Source organism: Misgurnus anguillicaudatus, chromosome 14, assembly GCF_027580225.2.
Source record: "Misgurnus anguillicaudatus chromosome 14, ASM2758022v2, whole genome shotgun sequence".
NCBI classification, from domain to species: Eukaryota; Metazoa; Chordata; class Actinopteri; order Cypriniformes; family Cobitidae; genus Misgurnus; species Misgurnus anguillicaudatus.
The window spans coordinates 18,057,501-18,082,722 of record NC_073350.2 but is presented as its reverse complement, the minus strand read 5'-3'; the positions used below and the strand labels follow the sequence as shown (position 1 = coordinate 18,082,722).

At 39.5% G+C, this 25,222-nt stretch overlaps 1 protein-coding gene across 11 annotated transcripts in view; it reads right to left on the bottom strand.

Moving 5' to 3' along the window:
* Positions 1 to 25,222, bottom strand: part of magi1b (membrane associated guanylate kinase, WW and PDZ domain containing 1b) — a 168,528-nt gene that overhangs the window by 79,551 nt on the left and 63,755 nt on the right. For all 11 annotated transcript variants that reach the window (XM_055183955.2, XM_055183962.2, XM_055183959.2 and 8 more), the window contains exon 2: positions 17,972 to 18,088. In XM_055183955.2, coding sequence (XP_055039930.2) covers positions 17,972 to 18,088 — 117 coding nt within the window. The remainder of the gene's footprint in view (positions 1 to 17,971; positions 18,089 to 25,222) is intronic.

Here is a 25,222-nt window from a genome sequence, read left to right as displayed (position 1 = left end):
TCTTTTGCGACCACTTCAGGTACTCAAAATGGCAGAAGACAAGTTTGAGGTGTGAGTGACGTCAGCTGATATTCGTGAATAGTACCTCAGAGATATATATTGGTACCAAATGTATACATAACAGTACCTATAATGCTACATAGTAAAATGAAATTGCCCCAGTGACAGCTGGAATACATATTTTTTTCTAACAGTGTATGTTAAATTGACAATAAAGCCACTTGACTCTTGTTACAAAAGTTCTCAAACTGTTACTTATCCTGAGAAGTACTGCATCCAAAGGTGAAACACATTGAAACACCTGTGGTTTGTCATAAGCATTTATCATAAGGCAAAGCACCAATAACTGGCACATCCAGACTGGAGGCAACATCAGCAGGGTTCAAAGGGATAGAAGATATTGACAGCCCTGTCACAGCAGAGGTGTTTGAGGGCATCTTTCCTCCCTTCTATTCGACTGCTACCCACAGAGTGTTGACATATTAGTACAGATTTATCAAAACATGCTGAATAGTGCAATTGTTTGCATTGGTAATGTTAATAATATATTAGACCACAACTGATCACTGGTTAGTTAATATCTCTGCACTGCCAGAACAGTTTAGCATTAACAGAGCTTATTGTCTTTATAAAGTGCAGTAAAATGCAAAGAGAGGTTACTGTGATTTCACCAGGATTAGAGGGTGTCCTTATGTACACCTTGAAATTGAATGAGTAAAACAACCTTGACTGTAGTAAGCATAGTCTCAAGTGGCTTATTGCTTTAATAAACCTGCAACAAAAGAAACATGACACACAAGATGTGTATCAACATTTATTACATAACATACCTATCTATATCTAAATAAAACCATGAAGCTTTATTTATTTTGAGTGTAGTGAAATATATACATTATTTGTTGTGTAGATAGATTTTTGTTGCAAAACTTGTGCCCTTTAATCTAGTATAATTTATTTTCCCAATAAGTATTAAGTAGCATATACAGTACAGTACTGTGCAAAAGTCATAGGCCACCGTGTCACAATTAGATTTGTTGTTTTTGCAATGTTATAGTGATTATATATAATTGTTTTTCTCGGGCTCTTTAATAGAATACATTCAGGAAATACAGTACATGTGTATGTAGTATTAAAAACGGTATAAAATGTAAACTGATGTGTCAATTTTTAGGGTAAACTGCCCTTCCACTTGAGCAATAGCAGGTAACTGCAGGATCTCTTAAACCTAAATGAAATTAAATCCTAGCAATTTCGAATTTTAAAGAAATTAGTCTTTTTACTTCATTCTGCTCAAGATGTGCCAAGAGAGGTCACACTAAACACAGATCATGCCTAAATCAGACATTAAGTCATAGACATATTTATTTTTTGTACACTTTTTCTGTATTTTCTGTTTGTATTTTAATAAAATAGATTGAAAAATAAATATGGATAGACATTAGAACTTCTAAAACACCAAGTCTGGTGGTAGCGGCCTAGACTTTTGCACAATACTGTACATGTGCTTTACAAAAAAACAGTATTTTTAAATGATCGCAGGGCTTTCGGATATACATTTGAAATGATTAACCAGAAAAAGCAGAAGGTTTGATACATTGACAGCGAGAGAGTAAGAAGACCAAGACTTGGCGTCTCACAATCTCCATCTCTTAGAGATCTGGGAACTGGAATTAGATACTGGGAAAGGAAAGACTTGTAATTGGGAAAGGCTCGAGGATGTGCGCCCATGTTGATGTTGACAGCCAACCCTTCTGGCTCAGCGGGAGAGAGAACCATCTGTCCCAGCAAAGGGTTAATCCACAACACAGATCCTCAGTTCTAGCATTTTCTATCCCACATACCCATTAACAAAATTAAGTTGGATTCTGTAAGCATGTCCCCCAAAAAGACCCCCGGTTCCAAATCTACTTCAAAACAGATCCTGTAACACACGTATACAAATAAACAAAGGCTAATTTTAGTGTCCTTGTCAAATAATGCTGTGCCTAGAACAGTGATCAATCCTTTGATGAACTTGCAATCTTACAAATATCACACATAGCAGCACTTGCGCGCCTGCATCTAGATATATCTTCACATCATCTTTAACCAGTTGGTCTAAGATCTACATACTCAATGCATGGCAAGTGGCAATGTAAAAACAGGCCTTTTTAAGTAAATAATAGCAGGTAATAGGAAATGCAACATAACATGGCTTATTACAACAATAATTAAATGCAATTTGCACGAATACATGCAAAATAAAAATGTGCATGTTCAATAACTGTATAACACAATAACCTAACCTAATTTGAAAATTAAGAAATATTTATTCTGTACATTTGAAATAATAATATTTTCCCAATTTCACCCACCCACCATTGGAAATGGCAGGTGATGCTAAAGTTAATTTTGGATCCTGCAAATGAGCTCAAGTCAAAACACTGGCATGTCATTTACAAGGCAGAGATTAAAAACTCGTTTTCCCAGCATCCCTTTTAAAAAATAATCCCTTCAAATACAAGCATCATTTTGAGCACAGGCTTGACAAAGACAGATAAATAGCATACAAAAGATTCAAACACAGCCATTTAGAGACATAGACGGAGGTTGCAGCTGGGAGAGAGACATGAAGCTGCTGTGGAAAGCCAGATCGGGTGGATGGGGAGGGGAGGATGGAAAAAAGACACAACCGACATCCACCGGAACGACTGCCACACTGTTCAGTTCCAAATATAATGGCCTCCAACACGTCAAGTGACCAGCTTAATTCAACCTCCACAACAGAGCATCGCTCGCTCAACCAGACAGGCACGTACACACTCGAACGGCAAATGCACAATGTGACATCCCTTCTATCCTGCACCATTTTGCCATCCTCAACAAATCACATCCCTCAACGCAAATTTTCATCGGCCACATATTCTGATGCATTCCCTGCATTGCTGCTTTCTTTCCCAGCGATGTCTTTCCATCTTTCTGTCACTCATTCCCCACCCCCACCGCCAGACCCCGGAAGCCGATGAGTCCAGGTGTATTCAAGAAAAAAACCTTAAAGATTTACCTCGGCCGAGTACCTCGAAGCAGCCACCTCCTCTCCAAGCAATCCAGTGCCGAGAAAGACAAAAACGACGGAAATCCACATAAATTCCGTATCATGTGTGCATCAGACGTTTGTATCTTAGCAAACGCTGCCCAGTCTGTCGAACACCTCTCTCCTCCCTCTCTCTCTCCTTTTCCCTCTTAATCTCGATCTCTCTTTCTCTACAAAGCAGTCGTTCAGCCCAGCGTTGAAGCTCAGCCAATGTGAGGGGCTCGCACACTAAACACCATCTGAGCTACACGTCTTCAGGCTCGCACTCATCCACCTCCGCCCGCCCACCTCTCTCTCTCTCTCTCCCTCACTACACCCTCCTCCCTCCATCACATCCCCCCACCCCACTCTCCAACACACACTAGCAGACAGCTACACACATGGCAAACAAGATGTTACACACTATCTCACTCGCTCGCACAAGAACATACACAGATACTATGTGACTGAGGCAATCAAATGGTGGTCTTGGATGGGGATTAGAGAGCGAATGAGATTTAGCAGATAAAAATCGGGACGGTCAGGCAAGCCATGTGCACGCTTACTATTGTTTCATTCAAACAGGCCACTGGGGCAAAGGCGGGATAGGGGAGGGGGTTGTGTGTGTATGTGTGTGTGTGTAAGGGTGGGAGACCACATTTTGGAGAGTCAAGTTACTACATTTCCATTTATAAAGTAATTATGTCAAAAAACCAACCAATGACGAATGGCTACTTTTTAGATTTAAACTCGAGTCTATAAAATTGACCATGTTTACTTTCTAAAATAAATATCTCCAGACTTATTGTGCATAATCCATCAGCCCACATTACTCTATAAAAAACAAATGCTTGGTGGACCAAAATACATTGCTTACTTACAATGAGTTTCTGAATAAGTGACCAACACTATCCCATTCCCACACATCATATTAACAAATATCATCAGTTAATTCCCTGCAAGAAATGACTGACTTAGTATTTTTGTCTTATTTCAAGTACAAATATCTTAAAATTCTTAAATCAAGATGAATTTATTGATGAGCAAATGAAACCTACAAAAAATAAGTCTATTTTTAGACAAAAAATATCTAATTTAATGTAGTTTTTGAATAAAACAAGCAAAAAAATAATAATAATCATCTGCCAATGAGGTAAGCAAAATGGTCAACTTTTTTCTTAACTCTTTCGCCGCCATTGACGAGATATCTCGTCAATTAAGAGAAACGCTTCCCCGCCAATGACGAGATTTTCCGTCTTTCCGCAATACCGCTATTATCCACCAGGTGGCGCACTTCCGCAACGTATACAACCCGGAAGTAGCACCTCACGTGAAAGAGAAAGAACTCCGTGTATGTTTTAAAGATCGCTCTGCATCTGATCTCTATCAAAAGTCCTTCACAAAAATGGAATTATCTCAGCTTTTTGCTCAAAATTGGGTGTTTTTGAAAAAACCTACCCATGTTTGAGAGGTGAGAACTAATGAAGGTACGATGAAACATTTTTTTTTTTTGTTTCAAAGCAGAGGGTCTGTTCTTTCATCTGATATATTGTTTGTAGTGATCGACCGATATATCGGCCGGCCGATACATCGGGCCGATTTTAGCAGGTTTTAGGTGTATCGGCATCGGCCGATTCGCGGCTTGCGTTCGCCGATAGCTTTTCCCCGGCATTAATTACAGACAGGCGCCCACAGGCAGCTCTGTGTTCTTTGAGGCTGCCTGCAGCCCGTGCATTGCCCCTCCCCCCACTAGCAGAGCGGAGCGCTCCAAGCCTGCTCTGGTAAGCTTTAAACTTCAAAGCATCTTTTAACTGTTTGACTGAAATATTGCCATATACTTTGAAAGTGTAAGCACGTTGCTCTATATGTGCGTGCAATCATAGCTAAGAAAGTTTGGTGGTCATAATGGAAAACGCGAATGCCTATAAAACTGCTTGCCATTGTATTTAGGGAGCTTCAAATAGCCTTTAGGCTAACCGTATGCATACGGCAGCTGTTTCGAACACTGGTCATAGGATTAAATAATGCTGACGTTGTTCCGTGGTATTTATAGGAGTTTTATTCAGCGACCATCAGTCTGACGTTTGGACGCGACGCGTGCTCATAATGCCGCAAGCGAACGCAGGTCATAAGCCGGACAGCTGATCATAGCTGGACATGCTGGGTTTTTAATTTTCATCTCCATAAATATATGTAGTAGTAAAAGGCTAAAAATTAATATCCATTGCTGATAGTTTCTCGTCATTGTGGAGAGCGCAGTTCATGGTTGCATACGTTTGGTTGTTAACGCGGAGTTTCGCGGAATTTTCGTCAGCGAAAAAAATAAGAAATTCGACCCAAAGCACTTAGTTGCAAACAGTTCCCACATTACTTTTATGTGACCGGAGAAGTGTTTTTTTGTAAGTTTTGTCAACATTTCTGTTCACTGGGAGCGCAAAGATACATGCACTCTCTCATCCATGTCTCACTGCACCTCTCCCACGTGCACGCGCTCTACTATCTGACCGAAGTCCGTACACAAACCCTCATGTATTTGTTCAGTTTTATGCGTTTTAAGGGAGCTGAGGCAAACTAACTATCCCTCGCATTTATTATAGGGCAAGAGGGTGTGTGAGAATTCTTTTTTTAAGTTGTTTTTTGATCAGTATTGCTGTTTACATTTTCCTTGTCTTCTTATTAAAGACATTTGCTCTACAAGAGATTAAGTGCACTAAAACTTAGACCTAAGCATTAAATAGGTTGTAAATAGTTGGTTACTTTCATGGATAAAGTAAAGTGTTCCCCTTGTTATGCTGCTTGGTTGCTGCTACTGTGCAATGGTGTAATTTTTATTGTATTTATGTATTTTAAGCAGCACTGAATTTTCTTACTTGTTCTACCTCACCTGTTTTTACTATTTGTTAAATATAGTTCAATAAATGTTCCTTTTTTAAATTAAGAGCTGTAACATTTGGTTTTATCGTTGTGTCATTTTTATGATATAAACTGAATGAGAAAAAGCAGTATCGGCTCCAAATATCGGCTAAAGAAAATCGGCAGCCTGTATCGGTCATCGGCTAAAGCTGATGGAAAAAGATCGGTATCGGCATCGGCACAAAAAAATCCATATCGGTCGATCCCTAATTGTTTGTTTATATATTTAAAGAAGAACATTTTCTTTAAGGCATTAAACTTTTGTGAAAATCATGAAAAATGCTGGCGCTGGCTGGCAACTTTTTTTTTTAAACGCTGGCGGGCAAAGAGTTAAACACTAATTCAAAAATCAAGAAATTTTTTTGAAAAATTAGCTTATCCCATTGCCAGATTTTTTGCTTGTTTTAAGCACAAATTCACTAAAATTTGATATCTTTATTTTCTGTTTGCTCATCAATTTTGGGATATTTGTACTAAAAACAAGACAAAAATACTAAGTAAGAAGGTTGTTTTTTGCAGTGTAACCAAGATAATCTTATGACAATTTGTAACTATATACGAGGTGGCTAATTCATATAATCTCATTCATATGTCGGGTTTATGGGCAGGGTTGGTGGTGAGGCTTCATTAACGCTTTTTATCTAATAATCGTACATTTCTGTACACTGTAAAAAAATCTTAGAAGTTACTTGCAGTTGATTGCCTGTAACTTACCAAAGATTTACATTTATGTTATTTACTGGAAACATTTTGTTCAAAGTTAAATGAACATTAAACATTAACAAGCCTTTGTCTTTACAGAGTAAAACGAAAATAATAGCATCATCCAAAGCATTTTGGGAAACAAAATCTGAAGCAAAAAACAGAAAAAGGTTGATGATGATTTCTGATTCCCAGAAGGCTTTGCATGAGGCTGTTATAGTTTTATTTTGTAAAGACAAAAACTTGTTAATATTTAACATTTACTTAACTTTGAACAAACTCTTGCCAGTAAATACAATACATTTAAATTTACAGTAAGTAACTGGCAACCAGACGCTCTTCAACCGATTTTTTTTTATGTGTACGATTCCCTTTGTACTAAACCATACAAATTGGCTACCTCATAAAATACTTAATAAAATGAATTCCCATGAGATGAGGCTATCAATAACCTATGATCCAATCAAATGCCAAAGGATTCAATCAAGATACCCTACATAATTTCCCAAGGAACGTTTTACTATTAACGTAAAGCTACTATACATTGTCTTTAACCAAATATGCCGACTATATCATTTAACACACACCTGTGTCATCAGTCTGGACCAACATTTGCCTAATTGTCCATCTTTAAGCTTAAAACGTGCGTGAACCTGAAATTAAATTGAATGAAAATAATTTGCTTTTGAAAAGCTCTTTGACCACTAACAGGCACTCAACGAAATTACCTCCCTCATCCATCAAACAAGTCCCATATTTCTCAAGCAAACCTCCTGCTCTCAAAATCTTGCTTTCTTAACCCTCGAAGTTAAATGATTGCAGCAGCAGAACGACAAACACACATCTCCGGATGAAACCCTGAAGAAATAGGCCAGAGGTAATGACAGGAGCGTACAGCATCTGTGTAGCCCGTGTATGAGCTTCTATTTCTGGGTGGAGCTCAGCGTGAATCATCTTCTCAGTCCCATGGAGCTGTGATTTGGATTTAAAGCTCACCTAGGCGAGATGTTCTTCTTTATAACACCAAACCTTAACAGTTGAAAGTAGCTTAATTTGTGGTAGAATTTGTATTAAAGGTCACGAATCCTTTAACAGAATTCCTTTTTTAAAGCCTACAACGAACGGCCGGTTTGGACTACAGTCCTCTACTTCCTGCATTAATGACATCAGTAGAACAGTTTTTTGACTAAACTCCGCCCACAGGAATATGTCAGTCGCCAGCTAAGCTAACGGCAAGCTAAGCTGCTATCGAATCACAACACATTAAACAAACTACACATTCAGAACTCGATACATATTTCTGAAGGAGGGACTTCATAGAACAAGGAAGACATCAGCACATTTTGAGGACAGTGAAAACAGCGCTATACAGATAAGTAATTGTGTGAAAAAAACACGTTTTTTAACACGTGAAACATGAACACGTTATATTGCGGACTGTAAACACAATCAAAGCTTAAAAAACACAGAAAGAACGAGACCTTTAATGTTACAGATTTTTCATTTATTTTACATCATGTTTATGCATTTGGCAGGCGCCTTTATCCAGTGACTTAGGCTAGGTTCACACTGCATGCGAAAGTGGCCCAGATCTGACATTTTGCCCAAATGTGACTCATATCTGATTTTCTTATGACAAATTAGATTTTTTGGATACATATCTGATGTATTGCAATATGACAATAAGAGTATGGACCCCTTATATGCAATAAGAGTATAAGTTTGTAAAAGTTTGTTAACATTGCAATGTCTCCGGGTGGGCGGGGCTTAGCTGGAGGCAAAAAAAGCAGCGGACGCAAATGTTGACAAGCAAAAGTTAGCACGTTTTAGTAGGGATTTATTAAACATGGATGCAGAAGGTGGTTCGGAACTGTCCGAATATGTACAGTCACTGATTCTGCGTGACCGTGACAGCTATTTTTGTAAATTAACTCTCGCAATTTTGGATATTTCCTAGCCAACATATGAATTACTTTCGGGTGGTTTGGGGAATTTTGTCAAGGCTTATTGTCTAATGTAACCTATCGCTGGGCTAACTATGATTAGCAATGTGGATTATTTTAAGAGACCATTCAAAGGATGGCACACACATCGTTGGCTGTATGTTTGTTTAATATTTAAGCAAAAGAATATTGAAGGTTGGCGACTTCACCTATAAAAGAGAAACTTGCTGATTTGTACTAGATACAACCAACACACCAGTACATATTAATACATTATTTTACTTGATGTGAAGTGTGCACTGCAAACACAAGCATTATTTATGATCGTATCCATCCAGTCTGTACGCCGTATTGCATTCAACCACAATTGTCTTCTTGATTTCTGTGAAGGAATGTCTGCCGTGATCCGATAAAACTTTAGTTTTAAACCAAAAGTGCTCTTCCTTCCATTCTGGCAGCCAAAACACAACAAGATTACATTTTAAAGTCAAAACCTCAAACTTTTAGTGCGCCTGCTATGAGTTCCTACTTATGTTTTTGCCTCCAGGTAGAGCGGTGACGTCACAGTGACGTAGACGATTAAGGGGTCTATAGGAAACATGTATATGGAAAGGAAATATTTTGCAGACACCATTCCATGTGGATAAGAAACAACTGCTAGTTAGAACTAGTAGAAACTTTTGGATTCCTAAAGTCTGGGCCCGAACCACCATAGACAGTAACGGCGACACATCTCCGAACACTGGTATTAGTGGCCAACCAAAATGAGATTTTCAATTGGTGATTTTATGAACTGTTACATCTGGTTCCCACCCCAAATACTGATTATGTGGTTACATCTTGCCTGAAGCAATAAACTTTGGTATGTGATGAAATTGGTCTGAGATCAGTACGAATGCGCATTCTGCATATCCCCCAGTCCTAGCGTCTTGCTTTGGATGAATGGAGTGGTAGTTGAAGAGACATTCTTTATCTTTTGTTCTCCAAAACTCTTTTTAATTCCGCCCATCCAAAGTAATGCCCCCTGGACAGGCCTGGTGCTGATCTGTAGTTTGTCCACTCTCGCGGCGATCAACACTTTCTGAGGAAGCTTTTGACTTGCAAATGAATTCACAAAACGCTTTCGACTTAAGAATGTCAAGCGCTGGGAGTGAATGGGGCGTTCAGGCCGGAGACAGCCAAATGTGTTGGCGCCAACACGCAAGACTCGTCTACGCGGATCACAGTGTTAGCCAAAGAAAACGTGGAGCGGGTTTTAAATTCAGAACATGCCCAGATTTAGTTTAATTTCTTTGTATGCCACCCACATATGCTTGCTCAGTGATATCCAGTTTGAGCTAACATTCAAAATGGAGCCTTGAACCTCAACACAAACCCAAACAGATACTCCCTGTTCCCACCCCAAAATTTTGGATGGAAATCCAAAGCATTCTGAAGGAAAACCATACTTTACTCATGAAAAAACATACTGTCAAGGCTCAAAATGGAAGATATCTGAACAAAATGCTAAAAAGTCGCGCGAACGTTCGCCCTCCCTGCTGAGAGCCCTCGGCGCCCTGCAGGTATTATCTCTCTTCTGTCTGCTAATCGCAGCTGACTAGCGACCGGGGCGCTCCTTAGATCTACGCCGTCTCCAAGCCCGCGGTTGAACCATGTTGCTCGTCGGTAGACAGACTAGCACACATGCTAAATGCTAATCAGCTAGCTCCCTCAGACTGCATGGTTTGATTCTGAATGAGGGGAGCGCTGTGTTAATACAATTAGCTAAAATGCGTGACGTACATTTCCAGCTGCTTTTTGGGGTTGAAAATCTATTTTACGTAGCAGCTGCAGGCCACGTAGCATAAAGGCACTCTGTCAGACGGTAAGATCTACCTAGCAACAATGTTTGTGATGCCTAACATAAGACGATACCATATGACTGGGCAGTAACCTGTCTGAGACGGCATATGAGAGATCCATAGCGTGCTCGACGGTGCGAACGGCAGTGACAAATTGAATTTCTCTGCGCTGCTTTGACGCTGGCTGCTTTTGTTCAGGTGGTGAGTTGATCATCGTTTATTACATCAAGGGTGATGGCCGTTCAGTGTACCGTACGACCTCTGCCACATCATTCCAACACACACACACACACAAACACACACACACATTCTTACACACGCTCTCCGAAAAAAACAAGATCTTTGCCCCAAAGGGGCTCCAGACAATGGCTTGAAAATAAATCATATTGATGAGAAAGTTCAACAACCAGGAGCCATCTGTCCCCATGAAGGAGATGTGACTGAAGGGTTTCATCTCATATTCTTTCCCCTGAGTCAACCCCCTACAACCCGACCCCACCCCCACAACAACCCCACCCCCAATTCAACCCTTTAGCCTATATATGAGCCGTTCGCTACATGCACCGAGTCCCATACATTACCCGCTAAATCTTCTAATCCCTTCCCAGCATTGCAGGATAAACCATCACAGAAAAAGCGCAGGATAAAGAGCATGCAGAAAAACAAGACTTGCCTTGCTGCAGAGAAACCTCCCAAAACCGTAATGCTAATCCTTTCTTTCAGGCGAGAAAACGCAGCAGCAACCTGTCTTCAGCTGCAACCCTGCTGTCTGCTACTGAGCAGAAAAACAAATGGAGAGAGCGAGAAAGCCAAAGTGGGGGTGCGTGGAGGGGTGGGAGGGATGCAGGAAAGAGGAGGGAAGCGAGAGAGGGCAAGCAAAGGCTGGCTAACCACAGGGAAGCTTAAATAGACTGATAGATGAGGACGAGAACAGAGGGACCGAGAGGAAAACGCGAAAACATTGAGGGTGGGAGCGCCGTACCAATGGCATCTGTCGTGTTGACAGTGGCGGTGATGTGAAAATCTGAGCGCGAAATGAGGAAGGGATGAGAACGAACAAAGGGCACAGTCTTTTTTTTGTTATTACATCACAGTATGATGATTGGTATAGAGAATGTACATAAAAACACTTAGTATGCACAAGTTTCATGGTGGTGTTGAGAGAGAATGAGAGAAAAACAGGGAACATCAAATCTTTTAACAAAAGACTGGAGAAATGGAGGTGTACAAGTGCTTTGGATGCACAGTATTTCTCATAAGCTATGTTCTTGGTTTATTACAGGCAGCATATATTATTAAAGAGACATTCCACTTTTTTAAAAATATACTCATTTTCCAGCTCCCCTAGAGTTAAACATTTGATTTTTACCGTTTTGGAATCCATTCAGCTGATCTCCCGGTCTGGCGCTAACACTTTTAGCATAGTTTGGCACAATCCACTGAATCTGACCAGACCACCAGCATCGCGCTAAAAAATAACCAAAGAGTTTCGATATTTTTTCTATTTGAAACTTGACTCTTCTGTAGTTACATCGTGTACTAAAACCGACTGAAAATTAAAAGTTGCGATTTTCTAGGCAGATATGAATAGGAACTATACTCGCATTCTGGCGTAATGATCAAGGACTTTGCAGCTGTAACATGGCTGCAGCAGGCATAGTAATATTACGCAGTGCTCGAAAATAGTCCCCTGCTATTGAAAATTACCAAGGGGACTACTTTCGTGGGACTGCGCAATATCACTGCGCCTCATGCAGCCATGTTACGGCAGCAAAGTCCTTGATTATTACGCCAAAATGAGAGTATAGTTCCTAGCCATATCTGCCTAGAAATCACAACTTTTAATTTTCCGTCAGTCTTAGTACACGATGTAACTACAGAAGAGTCAAGTTTTAAAAAGAAAAAATATAGAAACTCTATGGTTATTTTTTAGCTTAATGCTAATGGTCTAATCAGATTCAATGGATTATGCTAAGCTATGCTAAAAGTGGTAGCGCCAGACCCGGAGATCAGCTGAATGGACTCCAAAATGGTAAACATGAAATGTTTAACTCTAGGAGAGCTGGAAAATGAGTATATCTTTTAAAAAAAGTGAATTTTCCCTTAAATCTGATGCATTTGTGTATGTGAATGAAGTATTTCTGTGCAAAATAAGTAAATAATTGTAACAGTTAATAAATTCTTCAAAGATCATTTACAACTAAGAAATAGAGTATGGTCAGTTAATCATTAATAAATAAGGGAGATTAGGACCCATATGTGACCAGATAACTGCCTGAAGAGGCTTATTTACTTATACTGCCTGCCTATACATTATCTTGCTTATTACACAACTACTTCACAAATAAATCAACATATATTAATTTTATTACTGTATGCAAGTCAAGAGAGACCACGGAGTGATAAAAAGAGAGACATAAAACGACAGCATTTATTATATACCCTGCAAGTCGGTTCACTATTCATTAAACAAAAACATTTTTCTATCAACAACTATTTTGAATTAAGCAAAAATTAGATGCATATCCCACAAATCCGCCACTGTGTTGATAATTGTATTAGTGACAAGCGGTCCTGTCTCGGGGTCACATGTCTTTGTCACTCTTTGCCAGCCGGTCATTACACCCCCAACACAAAATACACAACACACATACATACACACACACACACACACCCAGCCACTGGCCACCTGGAGAGGCAACTGGCTGGTCAGGCCATCAGTGAACAAAAGAGACAGCTGCACCCATCCAAACTTCTCATGCATTAGCACAGGCTGACCCTCACACACGCATCAAAAACCCAGACTCGCGTACAAAACACTGATCGGTCTTGACTCATCCCTGTCATGTTCACCAACACCATGTCATGTAAAATTACCAGGTAATTGACAGTCAGATATCAACCGCTCTATTAATCTTACATTCTTACATGGGTTTCTATGAAAATTTGGTAGCAACCGGCTGAAACTAATGTCTCGTAAATGTGTGAAGATGTTGTTTGTCCCATATATAGAAGAACTTTAATGGTTGTAGCTAGCAAGGTTATGGTTTATTATACCTTTAAATAAATAAATATAAGTATAAATAAATAAATAAATATATAAATATATAGTTCATTTGAGTTTGAAGGGCACAATGTTGATGGCTCATGGCCCACACAAAATCTCTTTTTCAGCACTTTATTTGCTGTTGTTGGGGGAACCTCAGCAAAATTGAATACAGCATGGTAAAATCTTATTGGTGGCTGAAATTAACCATATTTCATCTGGTCTAATATAACATAGTTGCCCAAAGATCTGACCCCAGATCAGCAAGAACTGTTTTATGTGAAGTCTGACACTGACTCGAGAGCATCTGGACATGTCTCCCTTTTAGAGCTGTTTCAGTTTTATATTAATGGCCTCTTTTGCTTTTTCACATGTAATTAGCCATCTGTGTGGTAATGTACTCCTATAAAATAATAAAAGTCATTTGTACACATTATTAATAACAATCTTTCTCATGTGAAAACAAACTATAATATTAATGACTCTGCACTACACAGATTTTGGTCCAATCAGATGCTCTCTAAAACTTACAACTTTATTCCTATCATACCACTCACAACTGAGGAACAAGAATCATGTTTATGATTGGAAAAGCACAACCAAAATATCTGATTCCCCTTGCAAACAAGTCTAATGCCGAGCCTGTTTAATACAGGCTTTCCACACCTTAGTTGACTTCAAATTCAAGGACCTTTCAAGGACTTTCCAGGTCCAATACCCTCAAATTCAAGGACTAAATGTGGGGACACATTTCAAGTGAGAGCAAGGTGTTACCTTTTAAGATACATTGTTACAGTTCCCTTTCGAGGGAACTTACACTGCGTCACTGCGGTGACACTTTGGGGACGCCTCCAGGAAGTGCGTCTGAATGTGTATATCAAATTCAACCAATGGTGAGGCTTAACGACAAAGACAGGGTGACGCGGGAGCCAGGAAGTATATCGCTATCTGAAATATTGCCAAATACAGCGTTACAGGGACGCTGGAAGTATGGCAAGGGAGACGCAGCGTCTCGTTCCCTTCTCAGCGAACAACAGTTACATACGTAACCCGAGACGTTTTCATGTGTCAAACACAACTATGCAAAAAAGCATTTTGGTATGAATCAACATTCGCATACAGAAGATATAAGCATTTAAAGCGAACAGTTTAGCACGTGTGCTTAAAAAGTCTAGAATTTTTATAATATTATCCTACTCTACACAAACTACAAAACTTCTTGCATAAAATAGATTCAAGCACTTTCAATGACCTGTATCTATGTATGTATATTTTTAAAAACTTCCCAGGGCCTTGAATTATTTCCCCAAGATTCACAAACTTTAAAGAATTTCAAGGACCCGTGGGAACCCTGTTAATACAATAATTATTGCCCTTTGAATGCACGTAGACTTTGATATCTGTAAGGGCACGGCTGTGTATTATTGTTCATTAAAAAAGTGATGGGAGTTGAGGCGAGGATGGAGTCCACTGTTCCAATCAGACCTGCCATCCCATCTGTCCATCCAGCTGTCTCCTGTCTATCAATCACTCTCACTCTCTCTCTCACACAAACTCACTGCCACTCACTTTCTGTCACATCAGCTAATGGATCAGTGTGTTTAATCTGAGACGCTCAACAGAGCAGAGCTCTATTAGGAAGAAAGCACACAATTCAAAAATCTAAACGGAAGCTGAGCAGTGATTACATTTCAACTATGGTAGATTGCATTAAAAAACTGATGCTACAAATTTGTGAACCTGTCTGTGAAATTCAGGCTGAAGTTTCGTAATCTAATAATGAGATTAGGAGCATCAAAGTTAGATTTTATCCACTGATTTCACTTTAATTTCAATCTTTGACATGACCTTACTCAGTCAATATTAAAGATATCAATGTTATATATTCACAGAATGCCAATGTCATTTATATTATGTATGATCCTCAAAGCAGAAAATCAGGAGAGGACTGTTTAAATTGTACTCCTACAAAATTTTGATGTCTAAAGCCTGGAGTATAGTCTGTTTTGACGAAAATTGAACCCTTGCATTCGCTTAAAGGAAAACACCACAACTTTTTAATATTTTACTATATTTTTACCTCAACTAAGATGAGTTAATACATATCTATCTTTTTCAATGCCTGCATTTAATCTTTGTACAGCGCGTCGTAAATGTGTTAGCATTTAGCCTAGCCCCATTCATTCCTTAGGATCCAAACAGCAATGAATTTAGAAGCCACTAAACACTTCCATGTTTTCACTATTTAAAGACTGTTACATGAGTAGTTACACAAGTAAGTATGGTGGCTAGGGGTGGAACGGTACATGTATTAATTTCAAACCGAATTGGTACGGGGGTCACGGTTCGGTGCACGAATTTAAACGGAGAATACACGATATGAAAATAAAAAAATTTGCGTGCAAAATAATTTATGTAATGCGGAACTACTGTCAGGTACGCGGGTTCTTTAGGACAGCTAATCTGTAGCCCGGCTTTAGCTCTGAAGCTCTGATTGGGGCCGATGCAGCCGAGCTTCGCCTATGCATGTGCTCTGTCAGAGCCCGTCAACATTCTCTGGCACTCTGCAGTTTTTTGTCAGATTGACGGTCTAGTGAGTGAGTGAGTCAAATAGCAGCGACAGAGAGTATGGCAAATGGTGATGAGGATCCGCCGGCCTGTTTAAGATCGCAAGTTTGGAAAAACGTTAGTTTTCCAGTCAGTTACAGTAGTACAGGCGAGAGAGTGGTGGAAAAGACGAGGACTGTGTGCGGCGTTGTTCAGCAGTTGTTGGGTATGTGAGTGGAAGTACGTCTAATCAGGACTCTCAAGTCTCACGCATTCACCATGAGACACACGCATTTCAGTCAGTTCACAGGCCACACCTTGTATTTCTCACGCTGAGAAGTAGAAGATAAATTGTCCTGCCATATACAATTAATGGACGAAGCGCAGGAAAATGCAGGGCAGTTCTGTCGACTTCAGCTGCTTTCAGTTTTTTAAGCGTGCTCAACTTAACGCAGCTCCATCAGCGTCAGAGTACCGCGAGAAATCTTGCGAGGAAGGCTGATTTCAAATCGCTCTCGTTACACTGCCGTCATCCACTTGTCGTTTCCTGCAGCGCCTCATAAAGTCGTACACACCTATTAATGCATCCTACAAGCCTACATTTTTTTTGTTCTTTAGTACATTAATATGAAATAAATGTGCTAAAATGTAATTTAAAAATATATTTAGGTAACTTGTAATACATTTGAAACGCATCTTTGTATGAAAGATAAGTACAAGTTTATACATTTTTGTTATGATGTAATGATGGATTGTTATGATATAGTATGTTAAATGCATTTCAGTTCATATTCATGACATCTCACAATAACACAGATAAGGACACCTATGTTTTTAAGATTATCTTAAGTACTAAAAAAATATTTGCCTTCTGCATTTTTGTTTTGCTTTTCCCTCCATTGTACCGAAAGTGAATCGAACCGTGACATCTGAACCGAGGTACGAACCGAACCGTGACTTCTGTGTACCATTCCACCCCTAATGGTGGCACAAAATAAAACATGGTCATTTTTTAAGCAGATAAAAAATGAGAACTATATTGTATGGTGGAAGAGCACTTAGTTTGCAGCACTTCAGTAACATTATCAATCCTGACTACTCCCCCTCTCGCTCAAACTTCTCAAGTCAGGAGTGATGATATTACTGCGCGCCGAGGTCGAAGTGCTGCAAACTAAGTGCTCTTCCGTCTTTAAATAGGGAAAACGTGTGGATGTGTTTGGTGGCTTCTAAATTCATCCCTGGTTGGATCCTAAGAAATGAATGGGGCTAGGCTAAATGCTAACACATCCACGACATGCTGTACCAAGAATAAGTGCACTCATTGAAAAAAGACAGGTATGTATTAAAAGTTGTGGTAAGAACATAGTAAAATATTAAAAAACGATAGTGTGTTCCTTTAAAAAGTGGACCATACTTTGGCCTTAAGACTTATAAGAATCCTCATGTTGGGAACAAGCCTATAATGAATTGTGTAAAGAATGAAACACAAGAATACAGATTTTTCTAACAAGGGAAAATATCCATCTAAACGTCTAGAGACTGAATCATTTATTTATTGAAACAATACCATTTATCCTTTACAGCATTAGGAAAATTACACCTTTTCTATCTGAACATGCTATGCAAGTCCTACACCAGGCTCTTGTCCTGTCCAGACTGGACTATTGCAATGCGCTACTGGCACAACCAAACCTCTACAAATGATCCAGAATGCAAAATAGCATCTGCTAAATGACTAAATGTAAATGCATACTACAGTCTGACAAACTGTACAAACAGTGTAGCCACTACTTTTCTGCATACACAGCTTACGCATATCAATGTTAGAAAAAAGTGCAAAGAAAAAAGCAAAGTACAGTAACTCAAATAAATAATAAACTGGAGACTCAAGTGCTGTTGAGTTGTAAGAAATAAATCAGATACTCACAAGGCACAGCATGGCGGTAGAGGTTGTCTCGTATGGTTTGCTGAAGCTCATGGTCGGCGGAGGATTTCTGAAACCTCTGGCTCAGGTAGTGCTTCAGGTCTTTATTGAGTTTATTTCCTGCAGAAGAAACGAAAACACATTTAAACAATGCTGAATTTAATGACGAACAAGAGTCGAGTTCAGTGATATGAAACAAATGAGACCGGCAGTGCACGGAAAGGAAAGACCAAACAATCCAACAAAATGTGAAACCAGCTTAACTCTGACAAACAGTGCCTGAATGAAAAATATTAGTGTTTAGTAATGCAAACTCAAGTGTTATTGTTTTTAATGGAGAAATTTGACCATCAAAGATTATCACAGGCCAACGGTCCGTCTTCTTTCTGCCAACGGATAAACAAATAACTACAAACATATTCATAAGCGTATTAATTGATGAGCATAGGCGTGAAACGTAATCCGTGAGCCATTAGGACCAGCTTTTAGCACGTAGTAACACACCTAGATTCACACTCGTGGGGATACCTGGCTGCCACCTCAACGCAGAGTAAGCAGCAATAGAGTGGGCCATGTGAAACATTTCCCACCCTCAGCTCCACCATCTGTTCAGAAGACACAGATCGCTTACCCAGCACCATTTCAAAGAGATGCCAATAGCCAAAAGCTGTTTATGTGTTAATGTGGTTCCGCTGGGTGCCCACGCCAATGCCAGATAAGTCGCAGACACTGGCCTTCCCACAAACCCTCCACTTCTCACATATAAGTAACTCGCCCAGGGACTTCACTTAACCAGATTAATAGCAATGTGGCATTTGCTTTTAATGACGAGTCGCTCTGTATCTATCTCGCTTACAGTACTTTAGCCTTGCATAGTTTACAAAGAACTGAATTTTTTATATCATAGAAAAAGAAAGGCAACCAAAGATGTCAGCATACTTGGTCGCCATCTGCCTTGTCTACTTTGTCTAAGACCCCGCCCCCAAACATATAATGTTCTGCCATTCAAGCGCAATTTATTATTCTGGGTAGGACCTACGCCATAGGCTATGCGTAGCTTTGCGTAACCTGATGCACACCTCAGCTAAATTGTGACAATGTGTCCATTCTACGTGGACCGCAAGTGCTGTGATTGGTCCGCTAGACAAAAAAAAATCACATTTTCTCATACGAATTACTGCTTATGATGTTAAAAACAAAGATGGGTCAAGTTGAGGAGAGATATTTAACTCAATAGTCGCTGTCCACTTCCATCACAGCTGGTCTTCTCAAATAACATTCACAACAAGCTGCTGCTTCTTCTTTTGTGGGTTTACTGGCCAAGCTGCTTCTTCTCCAGCTGTTGCACTGCTACTGTGGGTTTTACATGTAGATACAGCCTACTAGTGGCCTGCATGTGTAATTGTACATCAACGAGATACTTTAGTGATGAAATGATTCGTAGACGTGGTCCGCTTTGGAACACTTTGGCGCTTTTCCATTGCATAGTACCCCATGGGTTGGGACAGCTCACTTTTGTTTTTTTTCTACTTTTGTTTTCTAAGTACGTAGTACCCAAAATGTTTTTTAGTACCACATTTTAAGTCAATGTGAAGACGCTTTGACGCGTGTCTGGAGGTCTTGCGGCGCGAATGAGACGTTTAGCATGGCGCGGTACATGTGGTTCCACCTCGTTTGTGTTTCTCGTTCGTGTTTGTATTCCTGTCTCGTATAGCTCCGGGTGACTGTTCACGGACAATATGAAGCGTTCCTCCATGTTGAATGAGTGACTCCGGGCGGGACTGCTGCCACAGCAGCAAGCAGGCTCCTGATTGATTAACGCTGCGCGAAAATCCGCAAGTTCCCATTTTTCAACTGGTGCGTCAGCCGCAAATTCGAGTCAAACGCAAAATGCACAAAAACACCATTCAAGGCGCTCAATTAGCACCATTCGCGCAAACTAGATGCACGAATGAGGCAAAATCCCGAAAAATATCAAAACTCTTTGGTTATTTTTAGTGTGATGCTAATGAATAGATTGTGCCAAGCTATGCTAAAAGTGCTAGCGCCAGACCCGGAGATCAGCTAAATGAATTACAAAACGGTAAGAATCAAATATTTAACTCTAGGGGAGCTAAAAAAAAACGTATTTCCAAAAAAAGTTGAATGTCCCTTTAAACTTTGCAGGAAAGTAAATTTCGAGGTCCAGAGTTGAGAACCTCTGCATTAAACCATTATCTAATGATATCTAATGTGGTTCCTCCTTTGGCGTGTTATGGGATTAGGGGATTACCTTTGCACAGCACACTGACTAAGATAAGTGTGGACTGGCGGAGTCTGATACCACATTAGCACTTCTGCAATGAACTCTGGCTAAGATATAAAAAGACAAATAGAACAAAAATTCATTAGCGTCTAAACTAACCAATCAAAGGGGGGCACTTATTAGATCAAAAGCTACAGTAGTCATCAGTACTCTTTCAAGCATGTTTGCAAATGTTTTAAACATGTAATATTGTGGTCCACCACTCAAAACCCAGTTTGTTTCATTATAGGCCAATTCACACAAACAGCCAGTATAGTTGCACAGACTAAAGTAAGCTAACACGCACATTAACCATAGTTTGTGCTGCCTCCCCCATGTAAAGCAGGCGGCACAGTTACTGTAGCTACAGAACAAGAACCGACTCTACCAGATTTAAGCTAGAAGGTCAGAAACGAGCCTCTCTTTTAATTGATCCTCTAGAGGATCGTTTCTTAATCTAGTCAAATCCAAGTCTAAAAATAATTGTAAATGAAAAACCCATTAGGCTTTTTCAGTACTAAAACGGGAATATATGCAAGTGGGAAACATCTAGCTGTGGAGTTGGAACGTGAGGCCATGGCGTTTGCGTTGCGGCACACCGCTGTGAATTAATCCCGCAACAGGTTGCAAGTCATTACTTAAACCTACACCAGCCAGACTCGAGCTCAGACTACACGTCCATCCCCCATCAATCATCACAAACTCACTTTACTCCCAATCCACCGAGACTCAACATCAACAAAGAACCAGACGAGATTTGAGCTCCTGCTCTGCAGAGATGCGATGATATAGATACATGCGTGATAAAATTAAAGACTGGCTTATCTAAGAAAAGTCTATAAAATAATTAGGTTGTGCAATAGCACTACCACCACATTACCTTCATTGCAAATAATGCGAAGGACGTAGCATGAGAAACTGCAAGCTATGCTGTGAGCTGGTGTGTCAACAGCAAGGTAAAATGATTTGAATTGCCACTGTTGGTTTTCATGAGCACTGGCCACCAATGTATTTGGTTCTCCATGTCTATTATCTAGAATATTGCATTCTTGAGTTACTGTATTATTATTATTCAGTCTGGTGAATACAGAAGGGCTCAAAGGGGAATAATTTTAGTCAGCAGAGTGTATGCCAGTGAATGTTTCGGGTATCTTTTTACACAGACCCACACACTTTTTCACGCAATGCATAGATTACACATGATATAATCTTATTACGTGCATTATGGAAATGGGTTTAGTGCACTAAAGAATGGGTCTAAAAAGCACCTTTTCAAGGAAGCAAGTGTTTATCTTTTTCAAACACGATTACAAAATACTCTGAAAGTGGGAGAGAAGCATATCTTGGACCAATACCGACTACTATATTTTATTCTAGGGCTGGGCGATCTTGACCCAAATACATATCTTGGTCATTTTTGGAAACGTGGCGGTATACGATAGATATCAGGGCTCCAGAATGCCACCAAATGGTGGCATTTTCCCACCAACATTTGATAGTGTGCCACTGAATTTTACATCCAGTCGCACATGTGCGACCAGTAAATTTGACCTTTTTTTTGATGTGACACTGAATTTGAAAAAGCACATTGTACTTTTTGCATCTATCATCAAAGTATTTATTAGTAATACAGTGGAAATTAGTAGAAATGTGAATATTTGGTTGGCATGTTGATTTACAGTGTGTGCCCCTAAATTTTCTGGTTGCGCCCCTAAAATTTTCAGTTGGGGGCCACTGTGCTCTTAGTGAAAAAAGTTAGTCTGGAGCCCTGGATATCCCGGTATATTCTAGAGCGTAATGTTTTTTGCATGTATACAAACGTAGGCGCACGTTCAAACACAAAGCCTTGCTAAGCTAAATGGAGAATGACATTAGAGTCCACTATATGGTAAAAATACGTGAGAGAAAAAACTATGTGGACCGCAAGTGCGTAGTTTGTTTTAACAAAGTTTGGCCATAATGCTGTGTGACGATGAGCAGCTAAAGGTACTGAGTATTATCTTATTACCCGTCATGCCAGATATTTCAGCCACAAGCTGGCTAATACGCATGAATTAGTACAACGTTAATCATGCAAAAACATACGATTATCATAAAAAACACCCCTAACCCCAACGTCACATGGGTCAAGGCAAATTGTACAAAAATATACAAATATGATTGCACAAAGGTGGGGTGCATGATCTCTGAAAGCCCCTTACTGCTGATTGGCTCCAACTGTGTTTTGGTACTCGGCCCGACTCCCTTTCCCAATATGTTTTTCAAAAATCATGCACCCCACCTTTAATATAAATTGCCACCTCATAAAATATGTAGCAAAATTAGACTTATGAGGTGTCATGAATCATTTTGATAAAAAAAGTAAATGCAAAGTAAGAGTATCAAAATAAGAAACATACAGTTATAAACATCTCTTCACATACTATTTTGCACATGATTTCAAATGACATCATACAAACCAATTTTGTTGTTTTTTCCACATTTAAGGGGAAAATTTTTGATTACCGCAACGTGTCGATGACTGGATTCGGGTTCTTTGACATGGAAATATTTATAATTAAGAAATCTAAAAAATAAAAAGCTTCAGTGCATGTTATACTATAAACATTTACAGTAAAGAAACATGTGGTATTTGGTGATCATTGGTAAGTGTAGAGACAATAATAAGGAATATAAATGTGTCCAAGACCAATTTTCTCATCATCCGCAACAATTTTTAATCATCGTTTAAGCCCTCAAGGAACTAACATTTTCACAAAGAATTGTTGGAAGGGACATAATTGACTGTGACACTCAAGATGGCTACCAGGTAAGCAGTTCTTATTTTTTCTCTCCAGATAAAAGTTGAAATTTTGTTTGTCATAGTACCTGGACAACTTTTTAGTTCTCATTACCGAAACATAAGTTTGTAAATGCATATTTTTTATGTAATATCATGTTGCGGTAATGATAAATGTTGATAATAATGTAAAATAATCTAAATAATTCTATAGGAAATATTTTTTAAATCCTATAAAAATAATGATTATAGTAAGTTCAGACCTTTATCTTATATGTGCAAAAAAATAAATTGGTTTCAAGGACTTTTTAAAAAATCTTATGTTAGACACCTTCTAAGTCTGTATTTCGTAAGAAACACCCGTATGAATTGCCATGACATATAGCGTTGGATATTTCAGTTCTGTTCATCTAATATTTCTACTCTTCCCAAAACAGGCAGAATGAGAAGTGATAAATGCATGCGTTTATTCCTGTGTAAAGGGAGTATGGGGGACACCATTTGGCGCCCGAGCCCCGAATCCCTCCTAAAATAGATAATAAGAGAACAAACTGCAACTGGCAGATATACTGATGGGTTTCCAACAGCAAGGATGGCCAAAACGGACTGGATTAATATTTGCGTGTATCTGCATTAACGCATATGTGCAAGACGAATTTTGGAAACCTAAACTGCCAGGATGCATTTCCAATTACCTGCTGGATCTCATCAGGAGAAACTTAAGCACTGTGTTTAGAAGAGATTACTGGATCAGAAAAACCATTCTGCGTTTTTGAACACAGACCTGGTACCACTCAGACACATCACTGCCAGTCGACGCCTGCCATAAGCCCTTGGAAAAAATGAAATCCAGTAACTGAAAAGCGGCTTGTTTTACTTGCTTGGCTTTGGAGACGGAAAAATGAAAGAAGTGTCAGATTTGCACATTTCTATGGAGTCAAACTACATTCTGAACATTTTCCTCTGCCTGTGCGTGAAAGCATGCAATATAACTTTGTTTAAAGAAGCTCTTAGGAAAAAAAAAATCAAACGGTGAGTGACAGTTGAGTAAATAGAGTGTGAAAATATACTCGCACGCTCACAAAGTCTAACCAGTGGCGTGCATTGGACCTCTGAAATAAATTACAGTGAATGCATAAATGCATTTTTTTCAGTATGTGTGTTCCAGTGGTGGCCGGTGACTTCTTCGAGGGGATGCGAAGTTCGTCCCAACATGTATGTAGCCCGTCATGTGTGTGGTTCATAATTTCAAAGTATGTGTTCTGCGCGTCGAGTGAACCTATGTGCAGCACGTGTCTTGTCAAAATAAGTGCCTGCTGCAGATGCGTCTAAAGGGTTTATGATAAAAGAGACGCTCGCGTTTGCCAGATACTCACATAATCTCATGCGTACTAAGAATTTAGTGTAAAGGGAGTGTCTTGCGTGTATTTTGTGAACGTGAGCGTCTCTTTTATCATAAACGCTTTTGACACGTGTGCAGCAGGCCCTTATTTTGACAAAACACGTGATGCACATGGTTCACATGACACAACAAACAAACACTTTGAAAACACAAGCAACACACATTACACTCCGAACACATACTGTGAATTTGCGCCCCTCGGAAGAGCAGTCACCAGCCACCACTGGTGTGTTCCCTGTATCGAAACCCATGACCTTTTGCGCTGCTAATGCAAACCTCTGCAACTGAGCAACATGTACATTTTTAAACATGTAAATATTCATCACTGTGCAAGACAATGCAAGCTCAAAGGACAAAAAAGCGGTCTCCTTTATTCACTTTTTATTGTTGGACAGTGTTACTTTAAAAAGATGAGTGGTTAGATAGCATACAATTTCCGGTCAACCTATTTTTTATCAAAATCTACTTTACGTGACCCCATCTCTCCCACTTGATGAAAATCCAGATACAAACGCCGTAAATCAAACAGGATTGCTCAAATCAGGAGTGCTCACATTTGGCCCGGTCATAATTAAGCATCATTTAAAAGCATGCTCTCAGCTGCCCTCTGGACACAGCGCTACAGCTGTCAGTGTCATCTAATGAGAGCAGATCTTATTACACAAACCCCACATGATCGGCAAAGACATCACCCTAATCCACGCTCATCTAAATTGGAGGAATTTTATGATCATTTGAAATGCTACTGTCATGTTAACAATTGGAGTAAATTGTTAAATATGTATTCTC